General features: G+C 43.8%; 1 protein-coding gene across 1 annotated transcript in view; it reads left to right on the plus strand.

Annotated features, from left to right (window-relative positions):
- Positions 1 to 229: 229 nt before the first annotated feature.
- Tmtc2 (transmembrane O-mannosyltransferase targeting cadherins 2) overlaps positions 230 to 12,621 on the plus strand; it is a 411,806-nt gene continuing 399,414 nt past the window's right edge. Inside the window, exon 1 of the mRNA XM_059245620.1 lies at positions 230 to 735. Coding sequence (XP_059101603.1) covers positions 653 to 735 — 83 coding nt within the window. The 5' untranslated portion in view covers positions 230 to 652. The remainder of the gene's footprint in view (positions 736 to 12,621) is intronic.

Here is a 12,621-nt window from a genome sequence, read left to right on the forward strand (position 1 = left end):
CCAATAAAAGAGTGAATGTGCTGCAGCCGCGGTGGCGGCCGAGTTGGTGTGAACGACCCCGGGAGTCGTGCGTGCGCCCGCCGGGGAGGCGGCGAGGAGAGGCGGTTCGCCTCGTCCCTCCCACCCGCCCCTTTTCTCTCGATCTCTCTCTGCTTTCCTCCCGCTGGTCCCAGATCCCGGCTCCGTCCGGCCCCTACGCCTCCCTCCTACCCGACCCCCCCCCCCCCCCCACTATCTCGCACTCTGCTACCTCCTCAGTCCTCCACCTAGGGCGTCCCAAAGTGCCATGGGTTAGGGTGGGGACCGCGAGCCGCGCAAAAGGACTAGCCCCGATTCTCCGCCGGGGGGCGTGAAGCCGGATCGCCGCTTGCCTCTCCCGGGTGTCGGGCATGGGGAGCGCGGTGTGAGCCCGTAACCCCGCGGAGCACTCACTCCAGGAGCAGCGGAGCCCGGCGACCCGAGGAGCCGGCGGAGAGGAACCCGGGATCGGAAGAAGGAGCAGAGAAGGGAGGGCGAGGAGGCGGGCGGGGAAGCCAGGCAAAAGTGCAGCCAGGAGGAGAAGGCGGCGGAAGGTGGGGATTGATGCTTCTGTGTTTTGTTGCCGCTGCTGCGCTCGCGCTGGGAGCCAAGCCGGAGGGAAGGCGGTGGAGAGATGATTGCAGAGTTGGTGAGCAGCGCTCTGGGGCTCGCCTTGTATCTCAACACTCTGAGCGCGGATTTCTGCTACGATGACAGGTAAGTGCGCGAAAGGAAAGGGGCAATGGCTGCGGCGCCAAGGGGGTGGGGTGGTGGGGTGGGGGCTCTGGAACTGCTCGCTGTCAGGCTGAAGCGTGTCCTGGGGACACAGGTTATCAGCACCTGAAGGTTTAGGCGACGTGGAAACCCGGTAACTCCTAAAGCAAACAGCCGGGACGCCAGCGCACTGGGCGGGCCAAGCTAGTTTCCGCTCCTACTTTGCAGCAGGTTCTTGCTTGCTTCTTGCCGGTTGGTAGACGCTTAAGTTATTTAGCGGAAATCCCGGCAATTTGGAAAACTGTTTAATGAACCTACATTTAAAAAAAAAAAACCAAAACAATAACAGTCCTAGGTATACTTGGTGCAAAAAAAGCATATTAAGCGATTTTACGTGTGGACTTGGAAGGAAGTTGCTCCTCACCCCTTAGTAGATCTTCTCCGTGTCGTTTCCTTTTATTGATAGGACACTTACTTCCCGAAGTTAAATGCACTTTTGACAGTTGCCAAAATAGTAGAAAGAGCGCGCGTACTCGTACTCTGCGTCAACTTTCTGTGTGGCGTGTATCCTAGTAAACTTTGAGCTGACATCATTGCTCACCCATCATGGGGCAGTCCTTTATAAAAAAAACAAACAAAAAAAAACCAAAAAAACATGGGCTTTCAGTTCTGCTGGGAGTGTTGCGTTAGACTTTAGTGATTTTTCCGATGCTAATTAGGGAAGAAGACGTCCCTGGAGACTGAAGTTGTCTTCTGTATTTGGGTTAGTTTGGGTGGCTAATGAGACCCGGACTCTGTTGTCAAAGAAACTGCCTTGGTTCCTGGAAATCTCACCCTTGTGCTGGTGTCTCTACCTATTTTTAAACTGTTGTTAGTGTTTAGAAACTGATGAAAAGCTCCAATAGCCATTAGGGGAAAAATGCCAATTTGTGCCTTTTCCGGTGACTTAATCTGATTACAATTAAAACAGATGCATAATTAAAATATATTAGGGAGAACAGCATGCCTGGCTAAACTTATTAACCGTCCTGGGGTGTTTCATGCTCCATTGAAATTAAACCATCCAAAAAGTGAACACAGATTTACTTTGACAGCCTTTCAGCAGCCTCTCTGGGCTTAGGGGAGTGAATAGATCCCCCTCACCCCACCCCACCCCCACCCCCCACCCGGGTTAGGGCGAGGCATTGAGTGAACTTGAGCAAAGTGGTTGACACCAGGAACAGTGACGAGGCAAGGGCTGCATGCACTCTTCTGTCCATCAGCCAGATTCTGTATTCTGATATGTCCACTCTCCTGCTAAGAGTGTTCCTGGATGTATATCTTAAATCATGGGATGTTAGTCCACACCCTCATGCCTGCTGTGGAATTCTCCGATGATACTTGCAGAACTATCCCACACACCCCTGATGTGCTTAATGTTGTGCCTAGCAGAGGTAGCTGACAGAACGTCTCTGGCAAACTTTTACTCAACTTTTAAAACAGCGTCCTGACTTCAGCAGTTGACCTCAGTTGCTCAAAGGAACGGGCTGTGAGCAAAGGGGAGCTGTGCAGTTCGCCTTTCTTCCTCTGGGTTTCTGTGATGATGCACCTGCTATTTTAAGAGCACCGGTGGAGAAAGCTTTTGTTCCTTTAAAATTAATCAGGTTTCACTAATATGAGCGCAGGGATGAAATCAGGGCAGTGGCGGGCTCTTTTGGGGTGAGCAGAGGGAGCAAATACTGTAACCAAGAGTAAGGAGCTTCTGAAAAATGAAAACACTGAAAAACTCTCACATTATAGAGTGTTATGATGAACCACGCATTCCTCTTGAAAACTATTCATCACCGCTGTCCAGTTCTTAAAAGAGGATGCACAAAGCGAGGCTACCCTCTTTAAAAAATGAAGACTAAAACTTACGTAAATGTGCATGTACATGTTTCTATGGGTCTACCACTCACCCTGAAGTGTTTGGACTTTGTGGGTCTGGGAGATGGCTGTGCCTGTGATGATAAATGGGTTGTCCTTGATGGCTGGTATTTCTCAGAAGCTCCTCATCTGCTACAGGTCACATTGAGTGTTAGAATCCACGTCTTCTGTTTTCTGTTTGCAGAGGTGGATTTAATGTGCGAATTGTCCCATATTATGGATAGCATGTTCAATAGGATATTTAGACATAAAGCTATAGAATGTTGAGGGCCTAGAGTATGAATTATGCTTTGCTATGCGTTAAAAAGTAGTTTCTGTTGATTTCTCACAAAACTTCATAGGCAACCACGTACTCTTAAAAACTGAAATCTTCAGAGTAGCAAACTTCCTATGTTTCATAGAAACCGTAAGGTGCGTATTTATGCAGCACTGGCCTGATTGGTCATGTGCACAGCATGTGGAAGTGATTCATTGCCAAGGTGCACTGTAAACTCTGGCTTTGCAAATACACTTTTCTGTGTAAGTACTGTAACTCACTGGTGTGTGAAGAGTGAAGTGAACAGGGAGCCAAGTGGAAACTGTCGGATGAGGACATGATGTTTGTTTCCACGGCTCTATTTCAGATGGCAAAGATTCACATTTAAAATATTATTTACGTTACGTCTGTGCATCGTGATTGCCCCCCCCCCCCACAACCCCACACACACACCCAGGAACTTCTGTGAAATATAGTTCTGGAATAGAGGTTACTGGAAGTAGAGACTGCCCTAGACAAGGAGAAAGATGGTTCTTGGGCACGGCTTGCTTAACTAATCGAGAACCTTGCAGTGTAGCCTGAAGACTCTGGCCTTTAGTGGGGCTTGTTATTGCTGTAGTGTGAGCATTATCGCTGTGCTACCTCTCAGAGTTACCATTTATTTTAAATATAATGATCAAATTTATTCTATAAACTTTATATATATGTATGTAATTACTTTTTATGTCTTACGTAGCTTGTTGGAAGTTGAGTGGAAACATGAAACTTGGTTAAAGCAAAAATCATTCCCTGTGGTAAAAAACTTAATGTCTTGCAAGTACACTTAAGAATATGTCTACGATGTGTTGAAGTGAACAGTGGAAGGGCAGAATTCACAGTATCTGATGAGGAACCATACCTGCTTCCAGCTTTATTCTCCCTTCTCTCATCGTGAGTATAGGGTAATGACTCCATTGTCTCTCCAGTAGGCTGGCCCAAGTTTAAGCTCCAGTGGCCTGCGACTCCTTGAAGGATCCTCTTAAAAACGTTCTGGAAAAACTTGACGCTTACAGAGAGAGCAAAATACAAAGAGGCACCTTTTGTGACCCCAAACTCTTTGCTCCCTTATGTGCTTGTTGAAGGTGATCTTGCATCATTACACATTGTCCCTGTTAAAATACTGCCACAGGTGTCTCAGAGGTCACACTGAGAGGAGTGAGCTCCATGCAAAGGTAAACTGTCAATGGAAAGGAGTCTGATTTGGTTGTACACGTATCATTTAGTGGGTGGCATACCCTTTTATGATATAGAAAGGGGAATAAGAATATTACAGCTTTTTAATCATTGCGTGAGTAAAATACCATTACTTTGGGTTAAAGAAACCCCAACATGACAACTTGAGATTTTGATATTAGACCATGTATGTGTCACTTGCTGATTTATATCCCTGATAGGTGTTTTGCATTCTCTCTCTCTCTCTCTCTCTCTCTCTCTCTCTCTCTCTCTCTCTCTTTCTCCTGTGTGTGTGTGTGTGTGTGTGTGTGTGTGTGTGTGTGTGTGTGTGTGATATGTGGAGACCTGAAGTTGATGTTACCTATTTTCCCTGTTCTTTCTCTACACTATATTTTGAGGCAGGGTCTCTCATTGAACCTGAAGTTGACTGAATCCCCGCAGGCCAGCTAGCTATCTTGCCTTGGGGATCCCCTGCCTCCACTTCTCCAGGGTATGACCAGCATGGCCACACCTGTTTGGTTTTAAGGTGTGCTCTGAGGATATGAACTCGGGTCCTTGTGCTTGTGTGGCAAATGCTTTATCTGCTGAGCCATTGCCGCAGCCTCCACAATTTTCTTTTCTTAAGTCCAGGATGGTCCTTAAAATTACTTATGCATCTCTTAGTTATTTTATTGAGAACTTTGAAAAGCAACCTCTCCTTTCTTTTCCTCCGTTTGCTTCCACCCACTTGTGAGACCTCAGGGTCTTGCTTTGTAGTAGCTCAGGCTGGTCTTGAACTCCTGATCTTCCTGCCTCAGTGTCCTGAGTGCTGGCATCACAAGCCCGTGCCACTACATCTGGCCATCATCTAACAAGGACTCTACTAACACATTCCTTATGTGGTTTTTCATACGACTAGAACCATAAAACACCACTGAAAAGCCAGGGGGTGGTGATGAAAGCCTTAATCCCAGCACTTGGGAGGCAGAGGCAGGGGGATCTCTGTGAGTTTGAGGCCAGCCTGGTGTACAAAGTGAGTTCCAGGACAGCCAGGACTGTTACACTGAAAGGGTCAAGTCAAAACAAAACAAACAAAACAGTGAAGAATTTTGATTGACAGTATTCGAATGAAGGAAAAGATTTGTTGCTGTCCAGTGCACTAAAAGCATGTGTTCAAGACGTCTGTGAGGGGCAGCTGTTTATCATAGGCTGAGTGTGTTAGCTCTCAAATAGACATCTTCATAATGGGGGGAGAAGGCAGGTTAACAGTTTTTCAGAAGCCTGCCTTTACACCTGCCAGTATTCAGGTATTCCTTCTGTTTGATTTTTTTTTTTTTTTTTTTTTTTTTTTTTTGGTTTTTCGAGACAGGGTTTCTCTGTGTAGCTTTGCGCCTTTTCCTGGAACTCACTTGGTAGCCCAGGCTGGCCTCGAACTCACAGAGATCCGCCTGGCTCTGCCTCCCGAGTGCTGGGATTAAAGGCGTGCGCCACCACCGCCCGGCCTGTTTGATTTTTAAGGCTGTTATCAGTGTGGTCTTTGATATGGTGTGACAAGAATCCTTTGGGAGATGACTGATCACTCCGTTAACTTCTCTCTAAAGAACTATTTCAGCAGATTTGCTTTGGATCGGTCTGAAATGATTATGTTTTCAATTCCAGTGTGTTTAACCTCTGAAGTCATAACTGAGATTGATGAGGTGGTGTGTGTGTATGCCTTTATTCCCGGAACTGGAGAGGCAGAGGCAGGAATGTTTCTGTGAAGTTCCAGGCCAGCCTAATCTACATGCGAGTTCTAGATTAGCCTGGGCTACATAGGGAGAATCTATCTCAAAATAGAGCATAATGGTTCTTGTGTTGAAAATGCCATAGTGAAACCCATCATTTTGTGTGTTAACAAAATAAAGGTATGCATATGACAGAAACCATGAACGAGAGAAATTTTTGCTTTGTATAAAACACAGGCTTTTCTCATCAGGTCATTATTACCAGAAATGAAACACAAGAGTATTGCTTTACCTTTTATTTCCCTTCCCAGCATAATTATAATATTGATAAAATGCAGTTGGAAACAACTTTAGTTTATGAACTATTTTATGTAACATTTTATTTTCTTGCTAAGCTTTGATTGTTTCATCCGATTTATTTGGCAGTGGCTCATCTTGTTCTTGTGAACAAGGACGGTTCTTCTTGGCAAACTAAAATTACAACTAGGTGAAACCAGAAACCAGCATTAGATCGCTTCGCTTCACCTCCGCTGAGCACGTCACATGGTGTTTATCATAGCAGCTGACCCCAATACAAGCACTCAGAGGACATACCCAAATGCCAAAGGGGAAATTGCTTGGCAGCCATCTGTCTCTTAGTTTTTTTTTTTTTTTTTTCATGCACACACATAAATGTGCATGTTCATACACTGGCACAGACATGATTATTAATTTACATCATCAATTCCAGAGCTGTTGTCTTATCTGTAGTTAGTTTTTCAGAGTGATTTTACCTCTGCGGTAACACTGAACTCTCTGCTGCTGTACTTTTGAAACGGTACAGCCTTTGGATTCTAGCTTGTTGTTCTAATGTCTGTTGCTGCCCAGTGCACTAAAAACACTTATTCAAGGCCCAGCTGTTTATACCCTAGGCCAAGAGGGCATTATTTCTAAAACACGCACCTTCGTCATATTAGGAGAGGACATCATTTACCCTTAGTGCGTTCTCAAAAATCCCTGGCTGACAAAGCCTATCTCCCTATAACCGTATTGTTTTTATGTGAACTACTTTGAATGTAATTATCATTCCTGTTTAAAACTTTCTGAGATTCTTTCATAGGTAACTTTACACATCCACTCTAGTAGATTTTCCAAAGAGACAAGTATTAAAGCCTTGAAGAAAAGGACACATGGCTAATGGAGTGTAAAGATCTCTCTTCTCTGAATAGTTGTGCTTATTTAGAAGTTTAGCTATCACACTAAATAAATAAATAACAGGGAATGACACCATCAGGATAGTTTGCCCGATAGAGACGTAATATTTTGGCTCAGTACAGGTGTAGTTAGGTTCAATGCTGGTCGGCCACTTTGAAGATTTGATTTGCACGTGCTTCTAGGCATAGACTGTGACATTCAGTGAGTCACCAGTTATACATTTGTCTAGACAGCAGCTGCCTTTATTTGAGGTAGATATACAAAGCATCTACAACAGCTGTTCATCCTGGCAAGGCTGCCATCACTTGGGCAGGTAAAGCTCTTTGAATTCGGGAGGTCTATGGACATGTGGATACGTTGCCCTTTAGTGGATAGAATTTAACTAAAGTTTACTTCTTTCTAAACATTTAATGCCATATTAATATTTATTTTTACTGTAATAGTATTAATTCATTTACTTGTTTTGAGACAGTGTCTTGCTTTGTAGGATGTCCTCAAATGTGTGATCCTGCTACCTCAGGTTCTTGTGTGCTGATAGTGCAGGCCACTGTGCCCAGCTACATTTTGTACTGTGCCTAGCAAAATTTTTAACAAGCCCTGTATTGCTGATGAAACTCAGGGAGTTGTATGGAACTTTTTGTGTTAACTAGATTCACCTCCTCCTGTCATGGGGCTGAAAGACTTTTGCCTCAGAGAGTTTGAGTGTTTTCCCTAGGCTATTAACATAATTAAGAGAGGCTGCTGTAGTATTCACACTGATCACTGTTCCTCCTGTCTCCTGGCTAGCGTTCCAGTCACTTCTGTGTTCTGTGGTGCATACTTAAAGTTTCTAGAATAAAAAGCGTAAATATTCATTTTAGCCTTTGGTGTTTTTTTTGTTTTTGTTTTTAGACACTTTAGGATTACTTCTTAATGTTTACCACTATGATAATTTTTTTTTGTCTTCTTATTTACAAACAAATGGGAAACAAGGAAATCTGGTAGGTGTAGTATGAATAAGACAGGACATTGAGACCGTTTGTGCAATTCAACCATTAAATCACTGTCATGTTTTCAGAGAAACTTGCTTTATTTAAGAATATTTTATAGCTAGGCAGTGTTGCGCACATCTTTAATCCCAGCACTTGAGAGGCAGAGGCAGGTGGATCTCTTGAGTTCAAGGCCAGCCTGGTTAGGATAGTCAGGGTTACACAGAAAAACCCTGTCTCGAAAAATCATAAACAAACAAACAAACAACAACAAAAAATGCAACCAACAAAAAAGGAGTATTTTATAAATGTAATTCATTTGCACAGCCAGAACTTATTACATCGAAGATGAGATGTCCAGAAAATTAGTCTGTGACAGAGACACGCACCGAAACTTCTAACTTTGGCTTTAGCTCCCATTTCATTGTGGAATTAGATCCGATCATATGTGTGTTTGCTTCTTTGATGGCTGCACAGGTGCCACGTTACTTGAGGACAGAGCTGCTTAGCGCTCGGCAGAGGAAATGCTTTTCACCTATAATTTGCCGTCAGCTCTTGTCTGTTGATTCCTCCGCAAGGCCACCTTGTGGTATCAGTGTGAGACAGGGTACGAGGCGTGGCGTAGACTGTTGTCACCGTCAAGGCTAAATTCAGGATTCGTCAAATGAGACACATCGTCCTACCTGTAGGCAAGTACCCCTGTGTTAGGTGTTGTGGCCAGTTGAATTATTTTTGTGAGATCTCTGCTTTTGATGACTAATCTCCATGTCTGTGGAAATTGTTACAACACATTTTAGCAATTATTCGTTAGCAGCATCAAGTTGAAAAATGGGATCAGTATGGTCTTGTCCTGTATCACTTTCTGTTGCTGCCAGAAAACGTTCTGACCAAAAGCAGCTTGAGAGGAAATGGTTTATTTGGCTTATACTTCCATATCACAATCCATCATTGAAGAAGTCAGGCCAGGATCTCAAAGCAGGAGCCTGGAGACAGGAACTTAGACAAAAGCCATGGAGGAGTGCTGCTTACTGGCTTGCTCTTCATGGCTTGCTTAACCTGCCTTCTTATAGCACCCAGGACTACCAGCCTATGGGTGGCACCCCCTACTGGTGGTGGACACCCCCACATCAATTTTTAATCAAGAAAATGCCCTCATAGACTTACAGGCTAATCTGATGGAGGCATTTTCTCGATAGAAGTTCCTTCTTCTCACATAATTCTAGCTTGTGGTGAGTTGACGAGAAAGTAATCAGCATAGTGTTCAGTCTTGGTTTATGCAGTTAGGAGACGTTAAAAATATTTCTTTGAAGGGGAGTAGAGGAATGGTTCAGTGCATAAAAGCACTTGGCACCCAAGCCTGAGGACCTAAATTTGAATCTCCAGAACCACATAAAAAACCAGATGCGTAACGTGAGTGTCTGCAGTCCTTTAGAGGACCACTGCTCTGAGGGGGTGGGAGAGAGAGCTGGCAACATCCTCACAAATTTTCAGGCTAGCACGTGTAACAGAAAAGTAACAAAGAGACCTTTTTCGAACAAGGTGGAAGGCAGGGACTGACGTGCGAGGGAGCGCGGTTGTGACTTGTAAATGTATGGCTGTGGGCCACACGGTTCACACTCATACACACAGAGATGTAGGTACACACACACACACACACACACACACACACACACACACACACACACACACGATGGAGGTTTGAAACTCCAAAGTTCAGAAATTGTGACGCTAAAGGTGCTTTCCTTCTAATTGTGATTCCAGAGGTACTTTCTGATTGATTTCTGCAGAAGTAGGGTAAGTTTGACTGCTCAAGGTAGGGATTCTCTCTTGGTGTCGTTTATGAGTGTTTTAACTTCAAAGGATATGTGTTATTTGCTGAGGGGCGGCCACTGGGGCGCAATACGGCTCTTGACATTTTGAACAGTGTTAAGTGATGGGACTGTAGTATATTTCAAATAGCCTTGTTTCAACATTGTTTGAAAATCCGCTGGGGAGCGTGGCAGTCCATAGAACCCTGCATACTTGAAATTCTTTAGGTATTAATTTTAAAGGCAGTTCACAAGTTTATTTCTTACATCTTTTTTTTTTTTTCTTTAACGATGAGTAAGGCAAGGGAGATTACATCTGTGTCTTCAGCAATGTTTTCTTTTTGCATTTGCTTTGCTCCTAAGTATTTTATAAAGAAGCTGAAGGGATTAAAAAAAAAAAAAACAAACCAGAAACCACAGCTCTGGTTTTGTTTTTCCTCTATCGTGATATATGTTTCCGTAAAGGACATTGTTGTAAAGCATGTTGTTACCCCGATTATAAATGTAGTGCCGGGGAGAGAGGCAGATCCACGAAGAGACTTTGAGAAAAGTCAGCATCTTGCTTTTGTTAATTTCCAATTTGTTCCACGGTGAAAGCATGCCTACTCGGCTTTCCCTGCTGTCGGTGACAGCTCCTGAGTTAAATACATAGTCAGTAGTTAAAGGCTTTGGGGAGGGCTCCTCTGGAGGAACAAGGGCTTGCTGAGGGCGGTGCCTGTGGAAGTGACAGCCCTTGCAAATGGTACCCTCTGCAGGGGCTGCCTTAGGTGGTGGCCACGGAGATTCCTCTCACAGGCTTCTCTCAATCTGGCGAGGTCATTGTCAGTAGAGAGCCATCTGGGAGAAGGACTTCTTCAGGTAGTGCTGGCGGCAGCTGCTGCAGGAGCCAGTATTGGCTCCTTTGGGATATCTCTCATTGTTCTGTAAACTGCTTTTTGGCTACTTGTGTCTTTCTGTCTTCAGGCTTCCATACATAAATACAGAGCCTGCCTCTTTTGATTGCAAAAGGCAAAATACCTGGGTCCCAATATCTTTTCAGATCTCTTTCTCTTGGCACTGGTTGCTCCTTCTTACCCCCTGATAATTACCTACAGGACCGCTCTCCCAAAGCTTTGAAAGAGAGCTCATTTTGACAAAGCAGGCCTCTAACGGCAAAATTTTCAACTACACATTTGCAGGAGAAAGGTTCTCAGATGATGAAGAAGTTTAATCAGGCAAAAAGACATTTTTATTTGCAGAAATAGGCCCTTTAGGGGGAGGCGATTATTTATAGCTGATGCGGAAAAACTGGTATACCTGAATTTATTCGGTAAACTGCATTTAAAATGGGAAGGTGTTCCTGTTACTCGATTGGAAGAAAAACAATGGCACTGAGTTGTTGCTGAATTTGTATTAAAGAAATAAAGATTTATATACATTTTAACCCATTCTTTAAGGGATATGTGTGTGTTTGTGTGTGTGTTTTTAATGGAAGTACCCGAATTTGAGATTTGACACCATGTGCTAAAATTTGCGTTTCTATATTTGGGAATTTTTTTCTCTTAAAAAAAATAGTAGTCTTTATGGATTTTGTTATATGTTGAAGCTGAAATGTCATTGTTTTACAATGTCTTATGTGTCATTGGTGAAAATAATGCCAACGACTTCTAGGAGCCAATTTTTGGTGGCTCCCTCTAAATGTGCTTGGGATATGATGTTGAAAATGCCTGTGGTATGTAAATAGGTTTTTGGACCTGGCTTCTGTTTTTCAGCTTGCTTCTCTGAATTTATGGAGGCAATTGCCTATGTTGTACTTGTTGCTTCTGAGATCGAGTCTCCTATGTAGCCTAGTCAGGCATCCAACTTAAAATCCTCCTGTCTCAGACGCCCCAGTGCTGTGAATAACAGGCATGAGTCATTATCCCCAGCTTGGCAATTCACTTAAGGAAAAAAAAAAAAAACCCTCTTTAAGTCAGCAAAAATCTTCAGTTTCTTGTAATTAGATGGATCTCTCTATGACTGAGACATAGAGATTGGCGGTTGCTGCATTTCTTTTTATGTGTATATGTTTCTTGACCAGCATTTCCTAAAGGTCAGTCCACCTGGAGTCCCTTGGCGTTGTTACAGTATAGACTCTGCCTGGAGAGGACCTGGGACTCTGCGTTTCTTTGGTCTCAGTGGAAGCAGGTATTATAGGTGCTCTGGGACCCACGTTGGATAATAAGCTTTTAAAAATATCTCATTTAAATACGATTACAGGTGAGGTCTGTGTCCTTTATAGATGTTTAGAAAAGCTGCCTGAATTCCTGGGTGGAAAGGAGCTGAGGATAGGTAGCCCTTGTGTCTGTAAGAGCTTAGCTAATTGGTTTAATTATGTTCTGCTTCCTTCCTGCTTGTTTGTTCCATCAAGAGAGTTCCAATCTGATGACATGAGTTTGAGTTATTCTTCGAAATTTGAAAAGGAAGAGCCGGGTGAAGCTTGGGAGATGGCCCCCATCAACACATCTGTCACCATCCACTTACAAAAACATCTTCTTTGACATCACTCCAGATTCAGATAGCAAATTCTGATTTTGAAAGGTACACATGGTTGCCTTGATGCAGTAGATCTGGTCCTGATGTTGCTCCGTGAGGCCAGGGACTCTAAACATTAAAGTTTTGAGGCACGAAAGAGCTTTGTTGTCAACAATGGGGCACGCCAGAATCATGGGGTTTTCCTTCTAAAAACAAACCTTTCTTAGGAGTTGCACATAAAGGCTTTTATAGGGATTTGGAGAGGGCTGTTCTCAGTGTGGGACAGATGTGTGTGGACATCAGGGCGGTCATAGCTTTGTGGGAGGCTCGTTTTCTGATGCCTAGGCTAC

This window comes from Peromyscus eremicus, chromosome 18 (genome assembly GCF_949786415.1).
Source record: "Peromyscus eremicus chromosome 18, PerEre_H2_v1, whole genome shotgun sequence".
Lineage (NCBI taxonomy): Eukaryota > Metazoa > Chordata > Mammalia > Rodentia > Cricetidae > Peromyscus > Peromyscus eremicus.